This window comes from Emydura macquarii, unplaced genomic scaffold (genome assembly GCF_026122565.2).
Source record: "Emydura macquarii macquarii isolate MOO-44397 ecotype Brisbane River unplaced genomic scaffold, CSIRO-AGI_Emac_v2 contig_318, whole genome shotgun sequence".
NCBI lineage: Eukaryota > Metazoa > Chordata > Testudines > Chelidae > Emydura > Emydura macquarii.
The window spans coordinates 14,030,391-14,058,312 of record NW_027130455.1 but is presented as its reverse complement, the minus strand read 5'-3'; the positions used below and the strand labels follow the sequence as shown (position 1 = coordinate 14,058,312).

The 27,922-nt window shown below is 39.6% G+C and overlaps 1 protein-coding gene across 3 annotated transcripts in view; it reads right to left on the bottom strand.

Moving 5' to 3' along the window:
* The window catches only part of LOC137166958 (disks large homolog 2-like), a 623,160-nt gene that overhangs the window by 410,436 nt on the left and 184,802 nt on the right, over positions 1-27,922 (bottom strand). For all 3 annotated transcript variants that reach the window (XM_067568887.1, XM_067568895.1, XM_067568902.1), the window contains exon 6: positions 7,098-7,234. In XM_067568887.1, coding sequence (XP_067424988.1) covers positions 7,098-7,234 — 137 coding nt within the window. The remainder of the gene's footprint in view (positions 1-7,097; positions 7,235-27,922) is intronic.

Below are 27,922 nucleotides of genomic sequence, written 5' to 3'. Positions count from 1 at the left end.
ACAGTGGATTGTACCTCCTTGAGAAGCCTGACAGGTGGAGCCACAAAGCCCGGCACATAATTATGATAATCATTGCAGTGAAGCATGCCGCTTTATCAGCTGCATCTAAAGATGCCTGTACAGAGGTTCTGGCTAGGAGCTGACTTTCTGAAATGATGGACTTGAATTCATGTCTTTGTCTTCTGGTATGATGTTAATTAATTCTATGAGTTTGGAATAATTTGTGTGCTTGGATGTAGGATGTAGAGCAGGCCGAGGAGTGAGCCTCCTGCTGTGAGGTGGGTGAAGTCACTGGAGACTGTTGTCTAGAGGGGATCTGTGGACCAGGATCAAATGCCAGGTCCAGACACTTCTCCATTAATAGAAGTTTGAGACATAGGTCTCTGTTCTTTAGGTTGGTGCAGTGAGAGTACTTCTGAAAAACATGTGTTTCCTAGGCACTGGATGCACTGAGAGTATCCATCTGAGATTGCCGCTCAGTAGGAAAGGCAGCGCTTGAAGCCCAGTGAACTAGTCATAGCTCAAGTTATAGCGGCTTAATCCTAACAGTGGCTGAACACTAACTCTGCTAAGGGATATTCAAAGTATAAAGGGAAAAGGAAGAAACATTTTTTAAAAAAATAAAATAAACGGGGAGAAAGGCATAAGTAAACCTAAGTAGGGTACTAAAGACTATTTTAAACACTAAGTATAGCTATCAGTCTGAACACAGCTGGGAGCTCCATCTCAGGCTGAGGTTAGTTAAGAAGGGTCTGGTCACGTGGCGCTGAAATTCTCCAATCAAAGGCACAGGGACACATCAACACCTGAAGTGGAGCATCCACAGGGACACTCGAAGAAGAAGTAAAGAAATTCCAGCAAAGCACATTTTACACAGAATGCTGCAAGTGATGAAAGAAACTGAATAAGAGAAAGAATTAGAGGAAAAGTGGGAGGAGAAAAAGAGGGTGCACAAAGATTAACATATGCCTAAATTATCACCTAGCAATAATGAACGAGATATAAAACTAAGGGAATAAGGAATATAATCAAAGGTAAGGTGCAGTCTTTAATATCTATATTTTAGGAGCATGACTGTTGCTTTTTAAGTCAGATGTTAATTCAGCTTTTCCTCTGGCAGCTGCCTAGAGTGATTCGCTGATAAATATGTGCTTCAGTTTATCCCTTGACACTTTTTAAAAACACCCAGCAGTATTTGGTTTGTGCTTTAGTTAATGATGACCCCGTATGGGAATAGTTTAAAGACAATTAAAAATCCTGGCTCAAGTGACAACTCATGGCACTTACAAAAGTCAGGTTTCTAATATAATTGGTCTAATAAAGAGGAAGGAGAAATATACTCAATAGATACAGGATAGTCTCAAAACAGGAGGTTGCCTAATAAGGGTGGCCTCTTGTATGGGTTTCACAATAACAACAGTAATAATGATTACCACTTACATAGTACTTCACATCTTCAAAGTGCAAAAACACACTGATAGCAACAAGCATTTATAAAATGCAGGGCCATCATAGGATCGCTAAGTGCTCACATGGTACCAGGTTTTGTCATTTTTTAATATTGGTTTTGGTTTTATGTGATCTATTTTATGATATTTTAAACTTTATTTAAAGCATTTTACTTGCATATTCTTTGGGGAGTGAAAGTGCTTTGTGCATAAAACTATCATCAGAATAACAATGTAAAAAAACCCATCAAGCACTGATGAGTACCAGAAAGACTACAGATTCTAAGAAGTTGCAAAAAGAAATGATGGGAATAGTAAAGGTAGAGAACGAACATACAATTGAGTAGAAACACATAAGGAAATGTTTGAGTATATAAGAAACAAGAGCTCAGTGAAGCAGAAGTAGGTCCATATAGATGACAAGGGTAATGTTCTATTGACAGAAGTGGTAACATTGTTGAAGGAAAGTAATGAATTCTATCGCTTACTTTTCACAAAGGAGAATGAGAGAAAGGCCATAAACTGACAGATATTTCCCAGGGTAGGAGGAAAAAAATATTGAAAGTGATCAAGAACAATCCACAAGTTATGAAGAAATTAAAACATCTAAAGACTGAAAGTACATCAAGGTCAGAAATCTGAGGGTGTGATAAGAGACAGATGGAAATCCTTCGTGGATCATATTTAAAAAAGGAGGTTTGAGTCTAAGAAATAAGGGACATAACCAATGAACTGAAAATAGACAAACATATATTACAAAGTGATCAAGAGATGACCCAGTGAAGAACAAATCTCTACATTTGGTATTTCCAGGACTTTCCTTATTGTTAACATCAATTAGAGACCGAACAAAAGACTGCAAAAGGCCAAATTCTACTTTGCATATAAACTCCCAGTGGAGTCAATGAAGGTCAGAATTCACTCTATAGAAAGTGTAAATTAAGAAAAATCGACATGGATTCACCAAAAGGGAAATCACCTTACAAAATATTTACAGATTTCTTGGAAGAAACAAAGAGGAAAGTAGTCACAAAGGCATAATTTCCCTGTATTTTAGAAAAGCTTTTAATCCAGTGATCAACTATCTAGAATTACAAGGGTTGAGGTATTTCAGTAGAAAAAGAACAGGCTCTTGGTAACAGTGGCAGGCAGGATCAGTATGGAGGCAGATGACTAGTGGAAACACACAAGGATCACTGTGTGGAAGAGGAGGTAGCATGAGGAGAGAGGAGGGCCAATCAAACTGAGAATGCCTTGGATATTTTAGGAGTACTGAAATGTTCTAATACTGAGGGGGAGGAAAATCAAGTAAGAAAGGACACAGCTATGAGGAAGAGAATGGACAATAAGAGGAAAGATAGTGCTGACATCAATGAAGCTAATAGTCAGGTAGGTGATACTGGCAGTAGAATGACTGTACCCATTCGGTGAGGAATGTGGGTGAAGCCAAGCAGAAACAGTTAAGAAGTCTGTACACCAATAAGGAGCCTGGGTAACAAAATGGAGGAACTAGAACTAGTGGTGCAGGAAGTGAAACCAGATATTATAGGGATACAGAAACATGATGGAATAGTAGTCATGACTGAAGCACAGGTACTGAAGGATATGTGCTGTTCTGAAAAGACAGAAATAAAGGTGAAGGTGGTAGAGTAGCATTGTGTATTAATGATTGAGGTAGACTGTAAAGGAATTAGAAGTGATGGAATGGATAAGACAGAGTCTGTTTAGGTCAAAATCACTTTGGGGAAAAGAGATACTAGAGGTTCCCCTGGGATAGTGCTTGGGGTGTGCTACAGACCCTCAGAATCTGATTTGGATATGGATAGAGATCTTTTTAATGTTTTTAATTATATAAATACCACTGGGAATTGTGTGATTATGGGAGACTTTAACTTCCCAGATATAGATTGGAGGACAAGTGCTACTACTACTAACAGAGCCCAGATTTTTCTGGATGTGATAGCTGACAAATTTCTTTACCAAATAGTCACTGAACCAACAAGAGGTGATGCCAAGTTAGATTTAGTATTGGTGAATAGTGAGGACCTCATAGAAGAACTGGTTGTAGGGGACAATCTTGGCTCGAGTGGTCATGAGCTAATTTAGTATAAACAAAAATAGATCTGCAGTTAGGGTCCTTGATTTCAAAGGGTAAACTTTAAAATATTAAGGGAATTAGTCAGGGAAGTGGACTGGACTGAAGAATTCAAGGATCTGAATGTGGAGGAGGCTTGGAATTATTTTAAGTCAAAGTTGCAGAAGCTATCTGAAGCCTGCATCCCAAGCAAGGGGGAAAAATTGTATGAAGGGTTCCAGACCAAGCTGGATAAGCAAACATTTCAAACAGGTGATTAAGAGAAAGCAGAAAGCCTAAAAGGAATGGAAGATGGGAAGGATCATCAAGGAAAGCTACCTGTTGGAGGTCAGCAAGTGTAGGGGAAAAGTGAGAATTGCCAAAAGCCAAGCAGAGTAGACCTGGAAAAGGAAATTAAAACCAACAGTAAAAAGTTCTACAGCCAACTAAATAAATCTAGGCATGGCCAAAAACCTACACAAATACTTTGCCTCAGTTTTTAATAAGGCTAATGAGGAGTTTAAGGATAGCAGCAGGGTGGCTAATGGGCACAAGGATATGGAAGTAGAAATTACCACATCTGAGGTGGAAGTCAAACTCAAACAGCTTAATGGGACTAAACCAGGAGCCCAGATAATCTCCATCCAAGAATATTAAAGGAACTGGCACATTAAATTGCAAGCCCAATAGCAAGGATTTTCAATTAATCTCTATACTAGGGAGTCAAACCCTATGACTAAAGAACTGCTAATATGGTTCCCATTTTTTAAAAAGGGAAAAAATGATCTGGGAAACTACAAGCCTGTTAGTCAGACCTCAATTGCAAGCAAAGTCTTGGGACAAATTTTGAAATAGAAAGTAGTTAAGGACATAGAGGCAAACGATAATTGGGATAAAATAAATCATGGTTTTACTGAAGATAGATAATGCCAGACCAACCCGATCTCCTTCTTTGAGAAGTTAACTGATTTTTTTAGACAAAGGAAATGCAGTAGATCTGATCTACCTGGATTTCAGTAGGGCATTCAGATCCAGTTCCACATGGGAAATTATTAGTTAAATTGGAGAAGATGGGGATTAATTTGAGAATTGAAAGGTGGATAAGGAACTGATTGAAGGAGATGGGTCATACTGAAAGATCAACTGTCAGGCTGGAGGAAGATTACTAGTGGAGTTTCTCAGGGATCTGTCTTGGGACCAATCTTATTTAACATATTTATTACTAATCTTGGCACAAAAAGTGAGAGTGTGGTAATAAAATTTGTGGATGACCCAAAGTTGGGAAGTATTAGTAATACAGAAGAGGACCAACATATCATGCAAGAAGATCTGGACAGCCTTGAAACCTGGAGTAATAGAAATGGAATAAAATGTAGGAGGTCAGATTAGATAATCATGATGTTCCCTTCCAGCCTTAAAGTCTATGAGAGATATATCCTATTTTAGTATATTCTATTCAGTGCAAAGAAATCATCTCTGAGCTACTATATTGGCTAGGCAGAAGCATAAAGCAAGATAGAAGAATATACCCCTGGTTTCAGAGACTGGGACATGAACAGTTCTGCTTAGTGGTTAGAGTAGGAGTTGGTAGCCAAAAATAGGAGCCCAGGGCCAGACCGGAGAAGCTAGAGCCAAGGGTCAGAGCCAGTGCAGAAGTCAGGAATTGGAGCAAAGGATCAGAATCGGAGGCAGGTGCCAGAACCAAGGGACAGCGCTGAAGTCAGGAATCAGAGCTGAGGGTCAGAGCCAGGTTACCAGGAGTGAAGGAAGGCAAAGACCCAGGTAGGAACAGGACTGGGAATGAGAATAGAGCAGGAGCTATCATAGCTAGGGGTAAATGATTTGAGCAGCCACCAAAGTGCTGCTGCTAATGGTCTTAAGACCTTGTCTACTAACTTTTCCCATCAATCAGGCAGCCTACTATGGCCATCTGTGCTTGTTAGGTTGTCCGGAGACAGGCTCAGCTATTGGCCCTGATTCCTGACACCTGGTGGTTGTATTGTACAAAATCCTGAACAGCAGCAGTAACAGTGAGTAACAGTGATTAAGCATATAACTATTTTGTTTGCCACATTAATCCAGTTTGGAATGGATTATACTGGGGGAAGAGATGTCTAGTGTCTGTTTTAAGTTCAGTCTTATTTAACATCTGGAAGGAGTACACACCAGGTTAATAAAAAACCCCAGTTAATATGAAAACTATGAAGAATTGCAAATACTAGTCATGACAGGAAAATAATACAAAAGCACAGAGAGACTGAAAATGAGCTGAAGCATAATCGAATGAGGTGCAACTTGGAAAAATAAAAGCTAACATACCTATGGGAAAATATATAAAAATGCCAATATTCAACATAGTGGTGTGGGATTCAGTGTGGTGGGAACCTGGAAAGCAGTAATGCCAAAAGAGACCTTGGGTAATAGTTATTTTACTTATAATATTTTTAAGTTAATATTTAATATTTATAGATCATTAAATATATTATTTAAATTATTTAATTATCTATTTATATGTATACAACACTAAAGAGCAGCAATCTCAAATTCTTATGTCCACTGACACTGTTTAAAACACACACATAAAATAGACATTCCTCCCCATTTGTGGCTGGAATACAGTACCCCAACTCTAGCAAAGATAAAAGAAACTTAACTTAGACACGGGTTTGCAATGTGATTAGGCACCAGAAAAGGCCAGTGCAATTTTGAACTGCATATGCACTATGTCTTAGACCAAAGAGATAATATAGTAAATCCTCTCTATGGCCCTGATTCAGAAACACTTTCAGCATGGTTAAAGTTAGAGTCAGTCATGCGCACTGACATCAAAGGAACCTAACCACACATTTGATAGCCTGGCCCCATTAAAATGAATGGCAAAGTGTCCACTGACTTCCACAGGGTCAGGATTTCCCCATAAAGTGCATTAAGTAAACAGCATGAATGGATAGAAATTATTTAGAGCGATTTGATGAAATTGAGAGTATGAAGAAGCATCTCCTCACAGTGAGTTCCATAAGGATGTGGAACAGTCTGTCAAGGGAAGAGATGAAACTCACACCATAATACTGAAACATTTCCTATATTGTAGAAAACAATCCTCTATTGACAGGGAGTTGGACTGGATTATCTGCCAGCTCTTTTTCTTTTCTAACTTCTATCATTTTAAGAAAACTGAAAAGTAGTACTGGCACAAGGGCAATGAAGGGATTTTTCACTTTAACCTGGAACCTTGTTCTAAACTTCTGCAGAACATTTGACCTGTCATTAGCAAGTAACCAAATGTAGGGAGTAAAATATTTCTATAACGGTAGTGGGTACATATTCTTTGCTGAGAGTTAAAAGATTACCAAACTAATGGGACTCATTGGCTCATCTTCATAAAAATGAGTTGGGTTTTCCAATACAACTGCAACCTCAAATATATACATTCAAAAAAAGATACCAAAATTAACATTATTGCTTGCAATTAATTATTCAGCCAGATTTAACCACTACCACACCTCCACAGCAAAAATCCCCATTTGAAACAGATTTCTATAGCTTCAAATATAGTCCTAGTTTGTCATTCTCACCATAAGAAGTCTGTCTCCAACTTGCAACCTTCCATCTTTTTGTGCTGCTCCTCCATCAATAATCTTAGTAACATAAATGCTGTTGTCTCCAGCAATGTGTTGATTTCCCACCCCTCCTGCAATACTGAAGCCCAGACCTAGAAGAGAAAGGGGAGGAATGTTTGTTAGCAATCCCAAACATACTATTAAAGAAGCACACAAAGGCAATATGTATTTCCATTCACCTGTTGGAAAGTTATTATAGAATTTACTAATAACCAACAGTATATCAGGAAACTTGAGGGGGTACATGCATCTTCACATTGAAACACCAACATTTCCTAGGAGCTCGGTCACAGAAATAGGTTAAGAACATCCTGCCATGTTGAATCTAGACCAGTGTTCCCTCTAAACCAATAGCTTGTTTCTGACAGTGGCCAGTTCCAGCAAGTACAAGAAACACTCTGCTTGGCAGTTATGGGATAACCTGTCATCAGAGAAAGTTTTTTTCCTGACCATAAGTACAGTTTGGATTACGCTGTGGATCATGGGGGTTTTATCTCCAAAACTGTTGTGTTTCTTGTTGTGTACACACACCAACAAAAATAAAACTCAATATTTTTGTTGTCCCTATATGCAGCTTAATGCCAGGGATGGAGAGAGAGAAGTAGAGATTCCTTTAGAATGTAGAAGTTGTTCAGTTACCACAGTGAGAAGCACAGAATAGTTTAGGTAGATGGAGAATGTGGTCCTTTGGATTTAATTCCGTTCTGCATAATTATTAGCATTCAGATAGTAGGGATTATGGGTGCATGAAAATTACACTTATATACCCTGACGTACACGTAACTTCCGTTTAGTAACCAGTGAAATTCCTAAATGAAGAACTGTACAGAGGCATTTTAGCAGCCAGCCAGCTATCCAAGCCACTGCCAATTATTGGACTGGACTGTCAATTTTTCTGCTTCTTGCTTTTATCCATTTTCAGGCCTTTGCAGGAACTTAGCATAACTAGTCAAAGTGGGGGAGGTGGGGATAGTAGACAGTGAACATGAGAAGTGAGCCTGGCTCCATGCATCCTCTCTCTCTGAATACGAAGGGGCAAATGTCTGTGAAAGACAGGAAGTCTGGATACATTTTAGAACTGCAGCTATGGGGAAATGATTGCTAGACTGATAGCTAAGACTGCTTGCTTCATTTTTTTTATTTATTTATTTTTTTTAGTGACATGTGTCTCTAACTCTTGCTTCTGCCCAGTGATTGATTTGTATGGTCAGCTATGTAACATTTTTCTTGATTGGCATGTCTCTGTAACTTTTGGGATATAGGAGGAAAGTAGCGAGTCTAAGTCAGCGGGTCACTTCATGGACATATTGAAAGATCCTCAGGCGCAGACAGAAAGACTGGCCATCCAGAAATCTGTGACTGATTCACCCGAAGACTGCCTCAGACTTGAGGGGTAATATTAAGTTTTGGGGTACTTTAATCACCTACTGTATTGTGTGCGCTTAAGACTCATAAGTGGAGACTGTGGTGAAAGTAATTCTGAGGGGGGATTGCTGGGGACCAGAAGTAAAGCTTTTATGTCAAAAGCATTTGGTTCTGACTCATCTTTTGCCAGCCACATAACAGGCGGATGTACTGCGTTTCCTTTTGGTTTATTGTCTGATACCGACTCACAGATACTAAAAGTTAGTGGGTTGAGGAACCTTGGGTTACAGAACTTCACAAAAAGATCTCAGAGTTCTGGAGCGATGTCAATAGTGCATTGTAATAAAATTAAGAAATGATCATGCAAACTACAGAAAAATATATAGAACAGGAAGACTTCAGAATCCACAGGCTTACCCTTTATCTATCTTCTCTCTATGATTACCGCTACACACACACACACACATCTCTGTTCTCATTAGTACTAAAATTGTATCTCCCATTCTGCGAAACCGTATGGCAACATCTGTCTATGATGTCTTTGTTTTCCCATAAAAAATCTGTTACAGGCTCCCCAAACAATTCATAACAACTGTTTGCTTTTACTTAGAGTCATTCTTGTAAAGAGAACTTCCAGCGAAACAAATAAGTCGTTAATGACACTTGCTCATAAGGTGTAATTCAGAGACAATCCAAGCACAACTATTGCTGCAACGAAGAAAATAAATGCAATTAGCTCTGATTTTATATCACTAATTTTATTTGCAAAATGTGTCTGATGCACTAGAAAAAGATTTGCTCCCTGGAATTTGACAATTTGTTATTTTCACCAGCCTTATTACTTGTGCAATAAAACTCACTGATGTTATAGTTAATACCTAAAGGCTTTGTCATGTACATGACTGCAGAGATGAAGTTTTGTAATGAATTAAATCTGTTGAAAAAAATTATGGGTTTTCTTTCATAATATTTTTAAGAGTTATTCTACTCTTTAGAGAAACGTGCTGTGTAGATAATGTAATGGGCTAATTAATGGAAATTTGCAAAATGATAAATTACAAAGACAAACCTCTGGAATTATACCTGAAATCCAATTACTTTAAATGAATTAATTATGGCAGTTGTTAATAATAAATGTAAAATTAATACAGAATAGTGGGACAATTAAAATGAAGTTTTATCTAATTTCTGAATCCTCTTTGTATTTATGTTCTACTGTCAAGACAACAATGAGAGCAATTCTGGAAAAAATAATGATTTCCTCAGCCCTGAAACATTTGTTTATCACCTGGAGACACAACAAAGGAGACAAAAGAATAATGTCCTCTTTAGGAAAACTTCAGTGGCAAACACTCCAGGAGTTTGCTCCCAAACAGTTACACTTGGCCAAATGCCTCCTTAGATGATTTATTTATTATACACGGGGTGAAAAAAACAACACCTGATGACATAAGGATCTGGGACAGCTGATGTTTCCATGGTGTCACTGAGAGGCCATGCAGAGGCACAGCCAGGGAGCACTGTGGAGAATAGGTGCTGCAGGAAGTACCACCCAAGAGACCCAGAATGCCAGTATCGTTTTCTGTCTTTATTGTAGGGGTGATGTGTGTACTGTTGAACAAGGTCATTTCCTCTTCTTATATAGCTGCATGAGCAGTATTAAAATTCAGTTACTTCTTTCTGATTTAGACATAATTTGTAAATTGAAAAAAAACTCTCAAAAACTTTTCCTCCATCTTTACTGCACAAAGTGAGGTTAGTGAACATGACCCTGATTATGCAACTGCATCTGCACAGAGCCCCACTGACTTAGGTCCCAGAACAGGAGTAGGACTCTGTACGCACCATTTTCAGCACACGCTTATCACCTACTTTCACAGGGGATCAAAGTCAGTGAGTATGTGATATTACATAGTATGTCCTTTGTTTTCCTCCATTGTGGGCTGTAATATTTTGGTCTAATTTTAGTTGGTGGGTTTAGTGTGAGGGTGCTGAATGGTGTTGGTGTCCAAGATGATCTGGGCTCCCTTCTGGCCTTAACTCTATTACTCTATGGTTGATTAATCCTGTTCAGTTGCTTATTGAATCCCTCATCCCCCAAATCCATGGGAGTTGAGGAAGCTCAGCATAATGCAGGATCAGTAAGATGTCACCAGTACATTTACAGGTGTTGCGGGTGTGTATGTATCTTCCATTCTTTTTCAATAGCACAGTTGCCTAACCTATGAAACCAGTGAAAGCTGCCAGTAAGACTGGGCAGTCCAGTGGACAGCACTGCACTATGTATGTATACTGAGACTGCCTTTGGGACCCACAAAGCCAGGAGCCAGCTTCGAGGGTGAATGAATGTGGAAGAATCATAAGAGAGTCAAGGAACAAGAATCCAAAAGAAAATATAGACAACTGAGGAAACAAAAGAAATAAAATGGTACAAAATGTCTAAACTATCCAATATAGGTGACATTAAATGACCTGTGACATAATGGTCTAAATTACATGATCTTATGACCCCTACTGACTTTAAAATGTATGAATCTAGGTATGGAAGGAGAGACAAAGGGGATCAAGAAATCAAGGAAGAAAATACTGAATACTAAACTACTTTAGCTAGTGAAGTGAACTTAATCTATTTCTATTGTTTTATTTTATTATTTCCATAGCAGATATTTTATATCTCAAAGTATGGAGGACAGAGTGGGATCGTTAAGATAGTTTGACTACTGTAAAAATTCACATAACTTTTTAATCAATAAAAACACTTGTTTTACATTACTGGAATATACAGAACAAGATTTTAAAAATCCATTGGTTTCCACTGCTTTTATAACTTTTCAAAAATACTTTGTTCATTTCATTTTATAGTTTGAAACACTATGTTTAAATGTAGACCATGTATTGTAATGTCTGGCAAGAAGATAACCCTCCACTCCCGACCCAACACATATGAGGGGAGAAAGCAGTCCACCCTCAAGTTGTGAAGCTGAAAACAGTGCCCACTCCACCTCCACATATCGTATCATTTATGGAAGGAAGGATGACCTGAGCTGGACAAGTTACTGCCAGATAATCCCCAGATGTCCAACTTAATAGAGCCGCAGCCTAGTTACATCAAATTTCTAGTGTACTGTCTTTTTTCCTGCAGTGTCGGGGACATAGATTAATTTCAAGAAAGCCAAGGTAGCGACAGTATCTGCATGAAAGCCAAGCAAGTTAAAGTCAATGTTTATGCCATTGTTTTTTTGGCCAGTGGGAGGGGAAGAGCAGGAGGGATTGCAGAGTGGCTTGGGGTCTAAAACAATTTGTGAACCAGACATAAGCGTTGGAACCAAACTGAGTTAGCAATAATGATCTGTGAAAACAGCTGTCAGAGAAAACAACAGCTGCAAGTCTGGGGAAAGATATCTGGATAGAAGTGACAGGACAAAATGATATACAGAGATTGTACAGCAGGAGCAAGTGACAGCCTGTAAATTAGACAGCACTCACATCCTTTTTTTTTTTGGTCTAAATTGATAACCATGTAAATCAATTTCTGTCTTAAGGAAGAGCTTCATGACAACCTCATAAGAGCTTAGCAGGCAATATTCTGGCAAATGTAAGTTTAATTGATACTATCACAAAAACTGATTACAGACAGCTAACCCCTTAACCTTGGACGTTTCCAATTTATAAATACTTTGAGTGTGCAGAGTAAATGTTGTTATTAAAAGTGACTGATCGTTTTAATGCATCTTCTAGTTTTAGTTAAGCCAGCATTTACGTTTATTTTGTATTACGTGTTGCATGGATGCAATGCTTGGACACATGTTTTATGTGTGTTCAGTGTTAGCAAGAATACACACTGTCATTATACTTAGGATTCATTACAAACCTCTGAAATACTGGAAGCATTCTTATTGGTTGGTTCACGGTGCTTTTATTTACAGTTATTTTTTTAAATGCGATAACTAGCTTGTCCCTGTACCCTGTATCACACAGAAAATAAAGGTGGTGACAGGGATATAGGCCTCATGGGGAGAGAGAATAAAGCCCAGCAAGAGTTTTAGGGTCCTGAGTGGAAGTTTCTCTGTGTTGCAGCAATCAAGTGCAGCTGAGTCTAGTTAAGCTCAGAAATGCCACATCCCCTATTAATGGATGGGAAACTTGATGGGGCCAGAAGTGAAAGGAGAACGGTCCTAGTAGCAAGGGAGGGAGACACTCACCAAGGGACAATAGGTAGCTACTCCCGCTGGGAGTCTCTGGCACCCACTGGCCAGCTGCAGGAGAAGGGTGCTGATTGGCCAGCATTCCCCAGCTGCCAGGATTTAGCCCAGCGCAGGGCCACGTGGAGCCTCTTTCAGCTCCGTTCCAGCAGCCCACCCTACCCACCTAAACTAGGAATGGGAACCTGGTCTGACAGACAGATGCTGTTGGTCTAGCCAATTGTATTTTGAAGGGATCAGAAAGGAATTTTTTCTTGCATGGGACAATTGGCAGAGGACCAGGGAGTTTTTGGCCTTCCTCACTGCACCTTCAACCATAGCGAGTTGAGTAGGAATGTGTTTAGTACCTAACTAAGGTACTGGGGTGGAGTTGTTCATTTGTTGCAACTTGTGCCCTGTTTCCAGTGCAGTTGACAATATAAAATCAATGGTTCCCAGAGGCAAAAGACCTGGGATTTGGAGATGGGCCTTGAGCTGACACGATGGGCTGAGACCTTGTTGTCACCCTGCTGCACACTCTGTTCCCTTTGCGGGTGGGGAGGGTGCTAGGACTCAGAAAGAGCTGATTCCTGGGAGGTAGGCTGAGGAAATTCTACCTCACATTATGGGTTATATGGTAAGGAGCCCTGTAACCCCTACACTGGAACCAATTAAATGCCTGGTATAGGAGGATACGGGTTGGGTAGGTACTGCCACTCCTCTGTACTAAAGTTTAATAAAAGTTGTAGCCTGCCGCTTAGTTCAACGCATCTGTCCTTTTGCCGCTGTGTCCATATCAACTAAAGCTTAGCAAATAACTGATTTTCCAGTCTGGTAGCAGCTGAGAAAAAAACAAAACAAATTCAGTTGGATTGAACTGAATCTGAAATATTCCACATTCCAGGTGAGTGCCCTAACCGCTAGGCTAACTGTTATAAAAGAGGACAACAGCGGGAGCAGAAGCAGCACCACCACCACTTTTGCCTCTTCACATCCTGCAGCCATTTTGTGAATAGCTTAAATGAATAGCTTTTCAACCTCTCTTAATTTGCAGACCCCTAAAAAATTCCAAATGGAGGTGCAGACCCCTTTTGAAATCTTAGACTGACTTTGTGGACGCCCACGGGTCCACAGACCACAGGTTGAAAACCACTGGCTTCAACTATTCATGGCAAATTTGTGAATAGTTTTGGGTCAATTGAAGCTTCATTTTTCCAGCAAAATTATTATTTGTCTGAAAAATAATTTGCCCAGCTCTACCCAGATTCCGAAAATATAACTCAGCTACTCTCATGGAAAAGGGAAGAGTGTGATTTGCTCATAAAAAGCCTGGACAGAGAGTTCTGGAAACATAAGTGCTGCCCTGTTAATTTACCATAAGGCCCTGCATCACATCACATGCACAACAGAGGGAACCTCCATCTGCCTCAAAAGCAGCCACCCTCATAGCCCTCCCCAGGGGTAGCTGTAGAAAGGGAGAAGGGAGTTAATCGCTTTCTGACCAGAGATGAGGTAATGCTCCTGCACCCAGTTCCCCAATCATTGTTAAGAATATATTCAAGAGTTGTCCTCTGCAAAATCACGCTAAGCTTACAGAATGTCATCATTCTATATTCACTTGCTTTTTCTGAAAGGCAAAGTTATATCAGTCATACATCAATTAAGTTGTCAAAGATTATGTGATGTATTCCTCTAAAATGGGCTTCTAGTTCATCAAATTCCACTTAACTGAGGAAAGGAACACAGGTAAACTAACACAAGATAATTTGATTGATACCATTTGACTGATTAGATTTGACAGATACCACAGTTACCGAAGCAACATAAATAACAAGAGCCACAGAGACATGGCTAATTCTAAACACCGTGCAGCTGAAAAAGAATTCCTCAGTTACTCTTCTCCTTGACCCTTTAGTTCAGGGGTTCTCAAACTTTTCTTTTCTGGGACCCCCTTTGAAAATATTTCAGATTGTGATAACCCCCCCAAAATAGTGATGACCCCCCATCCCATACCTTTCCACACACACACACACACACACACACACACACCCAGGCATGCCACCCTTACTTCTGTGCTGCTGCTGAGAGCGGCGCTGCCTTCAGAATACCTGACCAGCAGCCGCTGCTCTTCAGCCACCCAGCTCTGAAGGGCTCTGACTGTCAGCCACGCATGGGACTGACAGCCGCAGTCCCGGCATGCACAGGGCCTGACAGCTCACGACTCCCCCATAATAACTTTGTGACCTGTTGAAGGGTCCTAACCCCCAGATTGAGAACCCCTGCTTTAGTCAAGTATCAATGACTATCTCATTCCATTTTGTTGTGATGAGAGAAATGCCAGGCAGAAGACTGCTGATGCTTAATGGAACATTAATGGTGGTGGGAAGGGGCTTGTTAGGCTTACAATTACTGTACTTCTTCTGACTACATTATTGACATGTATGATGCTTTAATGGTTACCCCAGCTATTTCAGCCTGGGAAGTTTGCTTGTGACAAATTAATTAAATTACAAAATTAATTCAATTTTAAAAATAAAATCAATGTACGTTTTATGGTTTAACAAAGTGCAGTTTAGAGACTAATTTTGCTCTATAGATATCTTCATTTTTCATCCACTGGGATCCATACACTAATTTCTGGGAAACTACTAACCTCAGCCACAGCAAATGTCACTGTGTCTTGGTCCTCATGCTGGATAAGTAAGTTTAAACTGCCCTTTGTTTGAGTGAGCTCTTATCAATCATTTCCCATCCTGGCTTACTTGACATTTTATTGCAATAAAAGTTCCATAAATATAACTTAACTAAATTTTGTATCCACTCAAAGGAAAGATCAAACAAATGTTAAAAAATTAAGTTTAAGACATTTTACAGTTCACCAAATGTTTCACCAGAGCTTACAGTATTCTCCAACCATCTCTGATTCCCACACCACCCTCTCCTAAATCATTTGTGAGGGCTCTTTGTGAAACTGACAATTGGACAATATGGTGATAGGTTCAATTAGATGTTTTTTCAGTTATAAATTCCCAGGCTCTCATTATACACAGTGTTTCTTTCTAAGGGTGTCCTGTTAATTCAAAAGCATCAAGTATCTTCGCTAGTGTCTGGCATTTATATGAAGTATGTAATATTCTTCCATTTTTCTCAATTTCAGGCAGAGGTACAATGCATGTAGGGGAAAAGGATGCCCTTTGAAATGATCATTCTATCGAAAAATGATAGTTGAACTGTGTAATAGTTGAAGATATTAGTATGTAATGACACACTCATCATAATGGGTGTGTCATTACATACTAATGGCTTCAATTATTATACAGTTGTTCTTCTACGTTTCCTTTGCTCTTGGCCATAGTATCTATTTCTTTGAGATCAAGAGCTAGATTGCCTCTGCATATCCACACCTCTCCCTACTGCTGAACCAATACAAATGCTTGTTAGAGTTTAGACCCAGAATGTTCTCACACTTCAAGCTTTGTGCTGGCCAGCACTCACAGCAACCCTAGATGGAACCACAGGGCGTGGCCAGTCGTTGTGGGAGAGGCTGTCACTGTGTCACTTCTGCAGTTGTAGCTCAGCAGCAGATGCAACTCACAAAAGCACTTTTTAAACAATTAACAGGGAGTGTTCCACAATGCAGATTCTTCTCCTTGAGGCGTTCGGCCTGTGTCTAGCCTCAGCAGAGATAATGTCTCTGATCAGAGCACCTTAATCCCATGTTTTCATATGGAAATTGAACTCACTTACTCTAGAAATAATAAAAATCCTTATAACCACAGAACCCCACAATTCCTTTTTTGCAGAGCCATTTTACAGAAGAGAGCCAGACTTTAACTACACTTCCTATCAAGTGAAGAGTATAATATTTTCCACCTCATACATGCCTTTCATTTGTTGATCCAAAACATTAATTAATGATGTAGGGTTTTGCAGGGCTCCAGCCAAAGACTAAGTCCAAAGACTCAAAAAGTAACAGCAAAAACATATTAAAGTACATCAGAAGCAGGAAGCCTGTGAAACAACCAGTGGGGCCACTGGACGATTGAGATGCTAAAGGAGCAGTCAAGGAAGATAAGGCCATTGCTGAGAAACTAAATGAATTTCTTTGCCTCGGTCTTCATGGCTGAAGATATGAGGGAGATTCCCAAACCTGAGCCATTCTTTTTAGGTGACAAATCTAAGGAACTGTCCCAGATTAGGGTGTCATTAGAGGAGGTTTTGGAACAAACTAATAAATTAAACATTAGTAAGCCACCAGGACTTGATGGTATTCACCCAAAAGTTCTGAAGGAACTCAAATGTGAAATTGCAGAGCTACTAACTATGGTATGTAACCTCACTAGAGGATAGCTAATGTGAAGCCAATTTTTTAAAAAGGCGCCAGAGGTGATCTTGGCAATTACAGGCTGGTAAACCTAACTTCAGTATCAGTAAATTGGTTGAAACTATATTAAAGAACAGAATTATCAGACACCTAGATGAACAAATCATGTTGGGGAAGGGGGGAAAGAGTCAACATGGTTATTGTAAAGGGAAATGATGCCTCATCAATCTACTAGAATTCTTTGAGGGGGTCAACAAGCATGTGGACAAGAGTGATCCAAAAGCTCCTAAGTAAAGTAAGTGGTCATGGGATAAGAGGAAAGTCCTCTCCTGGATCAGTAACTGGTTAAAATATAGGAAACAAAGAGTAGGAATAACAAAGAGTTCAGAATAGAGACAGGTAAATAATGGTGTCCCTCAGGGGTCCGTACTGGGACTAGTACTGTTCAACATATTTATAAATGATCTGGAAGAAGGGGAAAACAATGAGATGGCAAAATTTGCAGATGATACAAAACTACTCAAAATAGTTAAGTCCAAACCAGACATCTCACAGAACTGGGTGACTGGAAAACAAAATGGCAGATGAAATTCAGTGTTGATAAATGCAAAGTAATGCACATTGGAAAACATCATCCCAACTATATATATAAAATGATGGGGTCTAATTTAGCTGTCACCACTGAAAAAGGAGATCTTGGAGTCATTGTGGATAGTTCTATGAAGACATCCATTAAGCGTGCAGCGGCAGTCAAAAAAGCTAACAGAATGTTGGGAATCATGAGGAAAGGGATAAATAATAAGACAGAAAATATTATATTGCCTCTATATAAATCCAATGAAATTAATAGGCAGCAGGTTTAAAAGGAACAAAATAAAGTATTTCTTCACACAACGTGCAGTCAACCTGTGGAACTTCTTGCCAGAGGATGTTGTGAAGGCCAAGAGTATAACGTGGTTCAAAAAGAAATAGATAAATTCACGGGGGACAGGTCCATCAATGGCTATTAGACAGGATGGACAGGATGCAAAATCATGCTCTGAATCATTTGTTGATTACCTGTTCTGTTCATTCCCTCTGAAGCATCTGGCATTGGCCACTGTTGGAAGACAGGATACCCAATACGGCGGTTCTTATCTTATCACTCCTCATATTTAATGAGTACATGAAGCTGTTGTCAGGACTGTTTAGGAGATATGGGTTGAAATGTATTCAGTGTGCTGATGATACACAACTTTATATTTGCATCTGCACTGACCCGACTGGAGCTGTCAATTGGATTACTGAGGCTAGCAGGTTGAGCCAGCTAAGACTACGATGATGTCTATGGTTGAGTAAACAACTGGAAGAGATGGCAGGTTAATAACGGGTGGGGGGGGGGAAGGGGGAGGAGGAGGTTCACAAGCTGGGAGCAGCCTGGTTAGATTCCCAGCTGCTATTAAAACATCCAGTTGTAGCTACAGTGAAGTCGGCCCTTCCCCATTTCTGATGCAGAAACTGAATTGTTATCCATGCCTGCATCACCTCAAGGTCAGACTCCTGCTATGCCCTCTGCCTAGGGCTGCATCTTATATCTGTGCAGCTTGCTAAGTGGTGTTTCTTTCTTTGAGAGCTGCAGCATGTCCTATGTGGATCAGAGGGAGACAGATTACACACACTAACCAGTGTGTTATATACTTCTAGACACAAGAAGCCCATCGTACGTATATGAGAGCCATTACAGTTCAACTCCTGAATGAGCCCTCTCATATGTGACAACCTTTCTGCATATTTCTGGGCATTTCTAGCTGAATTTCTCAGCTCTGCTCTCTGCATGTGTGTACAAACAACTCAAACAAACCCATCCCTCCTCCTCATTGTTTCTCTCCCTGCCTTAGGATTTAAAAATCAAATGCTGCAATAGAATGCATGTGGGTTACAACTGCCAGAAAGGAATTTGCTCCCAACAGAGATTTATTTGCCTTTTGGCCTAAAATAAATGTTTGCATTTGATTTAAATGCCCAACTGGAGTTTGGGAGAAAGTACTATGACACAAATACTGACATTTTCAAATATAATAGCAAGGATTTCTATACTAAACAATAAGAATTCAGATATGGCAGATAATATGTAGTATTTGCATTATTGCTATAAAGGCTAATCTTTTTGTAATTCTAATAAAGGTGTGAAAATAAATTGTCACATTATTCTAAAAAGTAAATGTTCAACACCCACAAATAAAACTTATCTGCTCTTTTGCCTTCAATTTTGCAGTTAAGACTTTTAAAGAATATTTCCTATTATGGATTTTTACATGCACATATTTATTGAAAAAGATGCCAAAGAAGTACACATTCCCTTTGGATACAATTTAACCGACAGGATGCAGAGAATTTTAAGAAATGTATGTGATTTCTCATTAAATGTTGTACATTTTCTATAATTTACCTGTAAATAGATTTGAAAATGGAATACAAAACTGTATTTTCTTTTGAGCTATTCAGTTATTTTAAAGAATATTTTAAAACTCCTGTGGATGTAAGCAGGAAAGCAGTGTTCTTATTTATTCACAATTAGCTGATTTTTAAAAGGAAGCTCATTATTGATGACTTGCCTCTCACTAAAACCATACAGCAAAACATGCTGTCATATTTTCACTAGCACAACTACTATAAAGAAAGAAAATCATTTCATGTCTGATTTGTATTATTACTCTGAGAGTCATGGCAGACACGTAAGTCAATGTGGCACTATCATATCATACTGATCCTGCACATTTCACTTGAAAAAAACTAAATTAATTACTGAAAAAATAACGTTAGCCATATAAAAATCGGATACCTGCAAGATCAGCCACATAAGAATAAATTAATAGCGAATTAGGGCCTGATTCCTTGATAGTTGTGACCTAAAAGTTTCATGTAGATTTTTCCTCTTAAATTTGTGTGCCTGCCTTGCATATGCTTATTTTGAAATTGTGCATGCAAATTAGCTCCTTGCATGTGCATTTTAATGCACGCACAAGGACATGGATGGACCTCAGGCCTCAAGCCTTCTGAAAGTCAAGTTAGGGGACATAATTTCACCACCTCTACCATGCAGGTTCAGATCTCCCAAATTTGGGTTTATGAATTTAAAGGTAGCAGGAGACCAAGTTATCCCTATTTGTTAACCCAGCTAATTAAAATAATTAACTATTTTATAACATTTGTCTTTACTGCTTTCTTACTTTAATTACAATATTGGATCAAGAAGTGTTAGAGCACAAAACTGAAGGCTAAACATTCTTACATTGAATCTTTCCCTACTATTGGCTCTAACATTTACTGCCTTTATGGTGTTGGCCAAGTTTCCCAACTTTTCCACTCAAAGAGAAAATTTATTCAATGATTATAATGACTAAACCCAAGTAATACATTTACTTGCCACTGGCTAGTGACTGCTTAGAACTACTTTAATTATTTGTTGGAATTTATAGAGCCATTTCTAATAACTGATACATAGGGAAAAAGTGAGTTACTTGTGTTTAATAATAATTACTTAAAATCAATACATTTTCTTGGGAATTTGAAGCAACAGAAGTATTTTATACATATAGCAAACAGAATATATTTAATCCCAGATTTCTTCCCTGCACTTAACCAAACAGAAGTGATTCCTGTCTCAAAAAAACACCCCTTGGGAGATACAGACAGGAAACGTGTCACATTCACTGAATCATGCTATCCTGCCTAGTGGAATGCCACCCTTCCCACAGATATAACAAGGCTTCAGGTGGACGGGGGTTATTTTACAATGTTTCCTTTCGATTCCCGGGGGATCTGTGGGGTTTGGAGTTGAATCTGCAGGTGTGCAATTGGAGAAGAAGCCTTCTCAACCTGCCTCCCACTGCCAAACAATTTGGACGAAATCTAAAAGCTGAGATTTTTTTTTCCGTCCACTAGCTCCTCTACCCCACTCCCCGGTTTCACTGGACCCTAAATAATCTAGTAGTGCATTATTGTTTTACTAAGTAATTACTTAGTACAATGATTAGTACAATACTACAATGGGCTCCATCTGTGGGAGTGGATCACTTTCCATCCACATGGAGCCTCAGTAAAGTCAGGTATAGGACCCTTCCCATGCTGAATCTCTTCAGGATTTGGGGCTTTGGTGATCTGTTGTAAGCAACTAGTCATACATTTACTAAGTAAAACCAACAAAAAACAATTCAGTTATTTGGTATTTAATTACGAGAGTTTTCCTTAAATAATTAAATATTATTCTAACTACTTACAGAAAGGACACATTATTTGCCACTCTTAAGAAATTAAATTAATAGGGCTTGATTTTGCAAACATGCACATCGGTGGCTTCAAGATCAAGAGCAGTTTTAATATAATTATAATTTTTTATATGATATGACTCACAAAACAAGCTAACCACTCCCACAGGATCTGGCAAATCTGTTTTAGATTAAAATCCGTCCATGGAGCACACAAGCCTGACTCACAGGAAGACAATGTCTATTTGCAATTTTTTAAAAAATGATTTGCTGTGCATCATATTAGCAAAGATTAATAAAACAATTTATATTTCTAACTTGCATACTGTGAGTTCACTGCTGCTGAAGTTTAGATGGCTGTTCTATTAAAATATTTAATGATCTGTCACCAATTAAATGGAGGCAGAAAGAGCAATCTGTCACTCTGTGATCTACTTAACTACCACAAATTATTCTGTCAGGGAGAGACTCATCAGTTGCTTTTGTTCTTCATCTATCTGATGAAATAATTTTAGCATTTGTAAACCCAGAACTTGATCAAACTAAACCACAGCCATTTTGGGTATATTTAGCCATCATTGATTAAAAGCAGAATATCACATAGTTAGGAATAATTGTCAGGGTTCTCATGGGCAAGGTCAAATTGCTGCAGTTGCAGCTTTACTGATCAGAATGGGAAGAGGGGAAATGCCGTAACAGACCATAAGAATGGGAGAGAGTACTGGATAGCGATTTTGTATATGGGTGACACTAACATATAAGTTTATGATGACTAAAAACACTAGGAATGTTTTGTTGATAGAGATGAGTAATCTGTTGAAGCTAGGAGAACTGGTGACCCAGCTGGGGATACTATGGTAACCCACTAGGGGATAAAATGAGTTTTCTGAGAGTTAGCAATAAAAGATTAAGTAAACACTTCAGAGCAGCGCAAGGGGGCCTTTCTTCAGGCAAGGAGCTGACAGCTAAACTCCCCATCAGCTGGATGGAAGGACGACCCCTGGAATCCCAGCTGGTGATCACTCGAAACCACCTCAAACTTTGGGTAAGTATGTTTGGGGTGGTCTGAACCTATTGCTATAGCATATATGAGACCTAATAAAAAAGCAGTTTTAGGTAAAAGCACTCTGGTTTGTATCAATCATTTATCAGATGGTGGAGCTGTGTCCCCACTGATTTATTCCTGATACCTCCTGCAGAGAAACAGTTATGTTACCACTACTTTGAGTTCTAAAACCCCGGGTAACATATTGATCCTCTTATTCCAGCTGCAAAGTAGAATCTATCCAAATGGAAATATTTTCTTAAAAAACTGCCTAACGATTATTTTTAAACTTGAACTGAAATCAGACTTTATCTTGTAAATGGTCTTATCTATTCACAGCCAATTCATGAATAACTTGGCATTCTTTTTGTTACTTTTGCCTTATAAAATAGTGAGACATGGATTAAACAACTTTGTTTTTGTATTAGAAGACTTTGAAATCTCCACTGTTAATGATTAATATCACCTGTTTGGCAATATTTTTAACAAGGAACAGAGATAAAAACATGATTTATATTGACCGAGCTACAGCATTAACTTTAGACTCTCTGAAAACACTGGTTCAGGAACAACATCTTCTTGATTTGGTTCTTGCCTCTGCATTTCCATGCAGCTGTACTTAGGCTTCTCAGTATACTGACGATAAGCAGGTTCATCTGCAACACTCTATGAAATAAAGTGAAACAAAAATACTACACACAACAACAAACAATATAAAAGCTACCATAGCTGTTCACTAAGTTAATTATCTATTTTTCTATTAACACCATTCAGTGTTTAGTCAGGGACAAATATTGTAGTTACCCAACATAGTTAAAAAGAAAGAGGAATCTAGCAGGGCATATATTTGAAATCTGCAGTCAAGAATTTTTCAAGTCCTGAAGTACATATGCTTATCTGAGAACCAACGCCTTATCCATGCTGAGAACAGGACAGTGCTAACTACAATAATATTTAAACATGGTTGTTTCAGGCAGAGTTATAAAGCAGGCTTTCCTTAACCAATGTGGTTTCCCTGGCCATCATTATCAGGGCTTTTCAAGCATCTGTGTTAAGATGCTGCTCTTAGTCTCCCTAAGTAGTTTATAGCAGGGTTTCTCAACCCATGGGTTGGGACCCAAAATTGGGTCGCCAGAATGTTTCAAAGGGTCATGTGGAAGCTCCCGTGGCTCCTGTCCCACAGGACTGGCTGGGCTCAACTCCCTGTTCCAGGCACCACATCCTCCATAATGCAAGTGCCATGCAGGTTTGGCCCAGCCATCATGACGACAGGTGACTGGATAGGCCAAGTTTGAGTAAGTGGTACTGCAACCCCATGAGCCAGGTCACAACTCCACTCACACAAACTTGATCCAGTCAGCGGGGCAGGATCAAACCTGAGCGGCATGGCAACCCTGGAGGTTGGAACCCCTGGAGTGGAGAGCCAAGCCCAGCCAACTGCACAGCACAGGAGCTGCAGGAGCTACCACTATGGGATGAGGGTTAGGCAGAACCCAGCCCCCCCCCCCCCCCCCCCCCCCCCCCGTGGGGCAGGACCCCGACTGAAACCAGCCCAAGGCTTCCACCTCCAGACTATTTACTGGGTCAAGACAGGTCATAAACATTTACAAATGGGTCCTGAGCCCAAAAAGGTTGAGAACCCCTGGTTTATAGTATGGTACTAACATAAAAATCTGATGATAACTGTCAGGGGAACCATACTAAAAGTCAATGAGTATGGACAGGGCCTCAATATTTGGAAGTCGATGCAACTACACCTCATAGTATTGTTAATGAAAGGAAAGACTATGCAAGGCAGAGGGTGAATGCTGTTGCATCCCACTTATCTGACATCTTTAGGCTACCTCAAACCTTGAAACTATTAAATATAATCAAGGGCTCTGACACAGTGAACTCAGTAAGTCAAGACTTCAAAGCCTGCAAGCCCATGATTTTACTTACAGGAAAATAATTCCTGAGAGCAGGACACAAGTGCTGGGTACAAAGTTGATGTTCAGCATTAAAGGTCGTTAGTGCTGAGTCTGAGTGAAGGCATGTTGTCTAAAGTACAGTCGTTGAGGCCTAGAGTTAAAGTATGAGGTCCTACAGAGTCCAATACTCTTTGTAAAGACAGCCAGCTGTCTATCCAAACTACTAGTCCTTGAGGGGTATGATCCTGTTTTTGATAACAGAAAAGTTCAGAAAACAGGTAGGTCTCACTGGATGTGAATGAACAGTGTTGCGGCTATTCTTTGTTCACATATTCATTAATGTTTATAGAGGTGGAGAGGATTCTATTGTGATAATGCTTCCTATGTCTTCTCAACAGAAATAAAGCAAACAGAAGGCAACCAAAAATACAAAATTATTGTCAAGGGCAGTCAAGAAAAATTGTTTATATTTTGTCTCTTGTAGTCATAACAGTTATTTCCACAGTTGCATGGCTTGGCTATTTTTCTTTTTCTCATTCAGTGTCTGTTTTTTATGCTTTTTGGGCAAGGGCAATATGTATCATTACCTAAATAATCCTTCTCATGAAAGCATCTCTCATTTCAGCATTCCTTTGGTGGTCGCAGTGCATAAACAAATTTTAGCTATTTCCATGACATTATTGAGTGGGTGGCTCTTGCTACTGTAGAATTTTCAGTATCTTTTCAAGCACAGGAGAAACTATTTATAAAATGCTAGCTCCAATATTTGGTGATTTTTAGCAGGCACGGCTAGTACTCCTCGTACCTATAAACTGTGGATAAATTTCACATCTGCCATATCGCCTTCTGTTGATAATCAATTATCAATAATTTGTCAATAATCAATAACCAATTAATTGATAAAAATTAACTGAGAGTATATCTTTAGTGAGAGGATGTAGTGGGGTTTACAAACTCCGTACTGATGATAGGGAGAAGGGAAAAGAAGAGTCTTCCCTGCTTACAGGCAATCACATCCCCACACATCTACCAGAGGCATGCACCTATAGCTGTTACCAATCAAGAGAACAAGCCCAGCAACAAAGGATGGAACAGGGAAAGGGAGGTAGAACGGCCTTGGATAATAGAGGGGCAAGAGCCCCAGGCCAGGCTGCCTCTAAGAAACGGACAAGGAAATAAAAGAAGACTGCAAACTCTGGAAGTTAAGGGCTGATGGATTCAATTTAGGTTAAGAATTTATGGACTGGTCTAACTCTAAGTGAATTGAAGAGAACCAGTTAGGAGAGACTACACCACGAGCAGTGGACAGAGAGGTTCTCTGGAGTGTTGATTTGTCTAACAGTAATAAACCTTGGCTAAGTCAGCTTTGGTTGCATTTAACTCAAGACAGCACATATACAGAAAGGCATACAGTTAGTATATTGCTAAGACATTTCCTACAACAGTTTTCACAATATGCTAGAGGTCACTGCTTGGTAAAATTCCACTGTCTAAAGTTAGCTACATCTTAACCTTCATCCTTTCTCTCTCCATCCATATCACCAGGCATTTTTGGGGTGGGAGTAATGGGGTGTCCACCCCACACAAGATAGAGCAGGTCAAGTGAACTTAATTAACCTGATAGGCTGCACCTGGGGGAGACCAGAGATTGAAGAACTAATGCATGATGGAGCCCAGCTGAGAAGGAACAGCAGGGTCTGGAATAAATCCAGGAAATTGGCAGCAGAAAGGGGCTGCAGGCAAAGCAGGCTGCAGTCACTCCCTGGAATTAGGGAGGTTTGAGGCTACGGAGTTCAGTAGTCTGCAGTTAGTCCATGGGACGAGGGAGTTTGAGCTGGTACACCAAAAGAAGGTGGGGAGCCAGAAGTTGTAGGAAGGAGTCATGGGAAAGAGCAACAGGGTTTGAGGGAAAGCAGACCATAGTTGAAAGAGATAGGGTCCCTGGATTGGACCCCCAAGAGGTGGGTAGGCCCAGGTTCCCCTACCAACTGATAGGAAAGCAGCACTGGATCTGGTTTTGGACTGAAAGGTTGACTGGAACTGTACGTAGGCTCCTGATACAGTGGGACTCTGATACCCGGGAAGGGGAGGACTGTATGGTGACTTAGCTGGAGGGCTGAGTCATGAAGAAGGAGTAACCCGAGTCTGAGAGCGAGAGACACACCACAGGGTGCAAAAATCGGCATCGGACCATTTGGGAGCTAATCCCCAGAGCAATCAGGAAGAGGTACCCCAAGGATGAGTGGACCCTATGAGAGTGGGAAATGTTTTCAATTTATTCTGTTAAACTCAGAGTATGTTTTTGTGGACTGTAACAAAACAGCAACAAATAATTTGCAGCAACAATAATGACATCATACATGCAACTATCATTTGCCAAAGAAAAGCTTTTAGAAATGTCATAAGGACATTGGCTCTTTGGTTAGGCTCTATGATGCATGTCTACTTCTTTCATGAATTCCTAAGAATTCCTTTCCATTGTATCCAATTTTATCCTCCCCTTGCACACTTGAGATCCTGCATTGCAACCAACACCTCCAGCCAAAGTGAGGAATTGGAGAGAACTATTTGTAGAATTCATCAAAGCTGCTTTTTAACTGGCCACATAGATCACTGTTGAAAACTTAAAAGCCTACATTGTGTACAACACACAGAGCTTCATATTTTCGAAGCACTACATAAATATCAGCTAATGTCTGTGTGACACAATAAACTCCCCCCACACAGATGCTCTGCCTCTGTAATGGTCCCAAAGTCGCCATTCTTCTCAGGAGAGAGAGGCTAAAGGATCAAGTCTTCCACTTTGCTTTTTTAACATAGTTTTCAACTCATGCTAAAATGTATTGCATAACAAGCCCCAAGAAATAATTTATGCTGAAGGCAGTCTGAAAAGTAACAAAATGTTTCATGTAGAGAAAAAGGAGTCTCCTTGACACCAGCATGAGAGAGAATTTCTGACATGAAAAGATCTTAAGGGAGCCTCTCCGCAATGGAAGGCAAGTAAATGGAAAGAAGACCCTCCCCCAGATTTCACAGTTTACCAGCTGGCAGGTGGGAAAGTATTCTATACCATCTGAAACATTGTCCTTGTGGGAATAACAGACTGAAATGGCAGCTGATAAAGGAATTCCCTTTAAGTAGCAGTGGTGGGCCATCTAAAGCACATCTTTTGAAAAAAGAAAGGCTGCAAATACTGGGAATAATTAACACAGAAGTTAAAAAAATAAATGATAAAGGAAAAGCAACTTCCCAAAGTTGTTGAGCAAACTGGCTTTAAACAATGAAAATGGGCCCAAATTAAAAAAAAACAAGATCCAAATCCCCCACTTTGTAGGTCAGACATGTACACAAAATCTTAAGTAGGAGCCGTAATCCTATTTTCATTGAAACTTGCTACAGTTACAAATAAAACTTCTCAGTAATGAAGACGCAGCAGGAGTGACAGAGCCATTCGAGGACCCTGGGTATAGCAAGGGGAATATTCTGACTAAATGCAAATGGTTCCCCATCATTTTGGTAGCTGAATTTTAACTGAACCAACTATTCCTTTCATGCATTCCAGAAAACCATTTTCTCTTGTCTGTCTCCTTGTTTCAGACAGCAAACGCCAAGCAAAAGAATAATGTTCGCAATCTAAAATTTCTTAAAATAGGCTGCTAAAGAGTATTTCAATCACCACACCACTTGCACTTTTAAAAATGAAATATA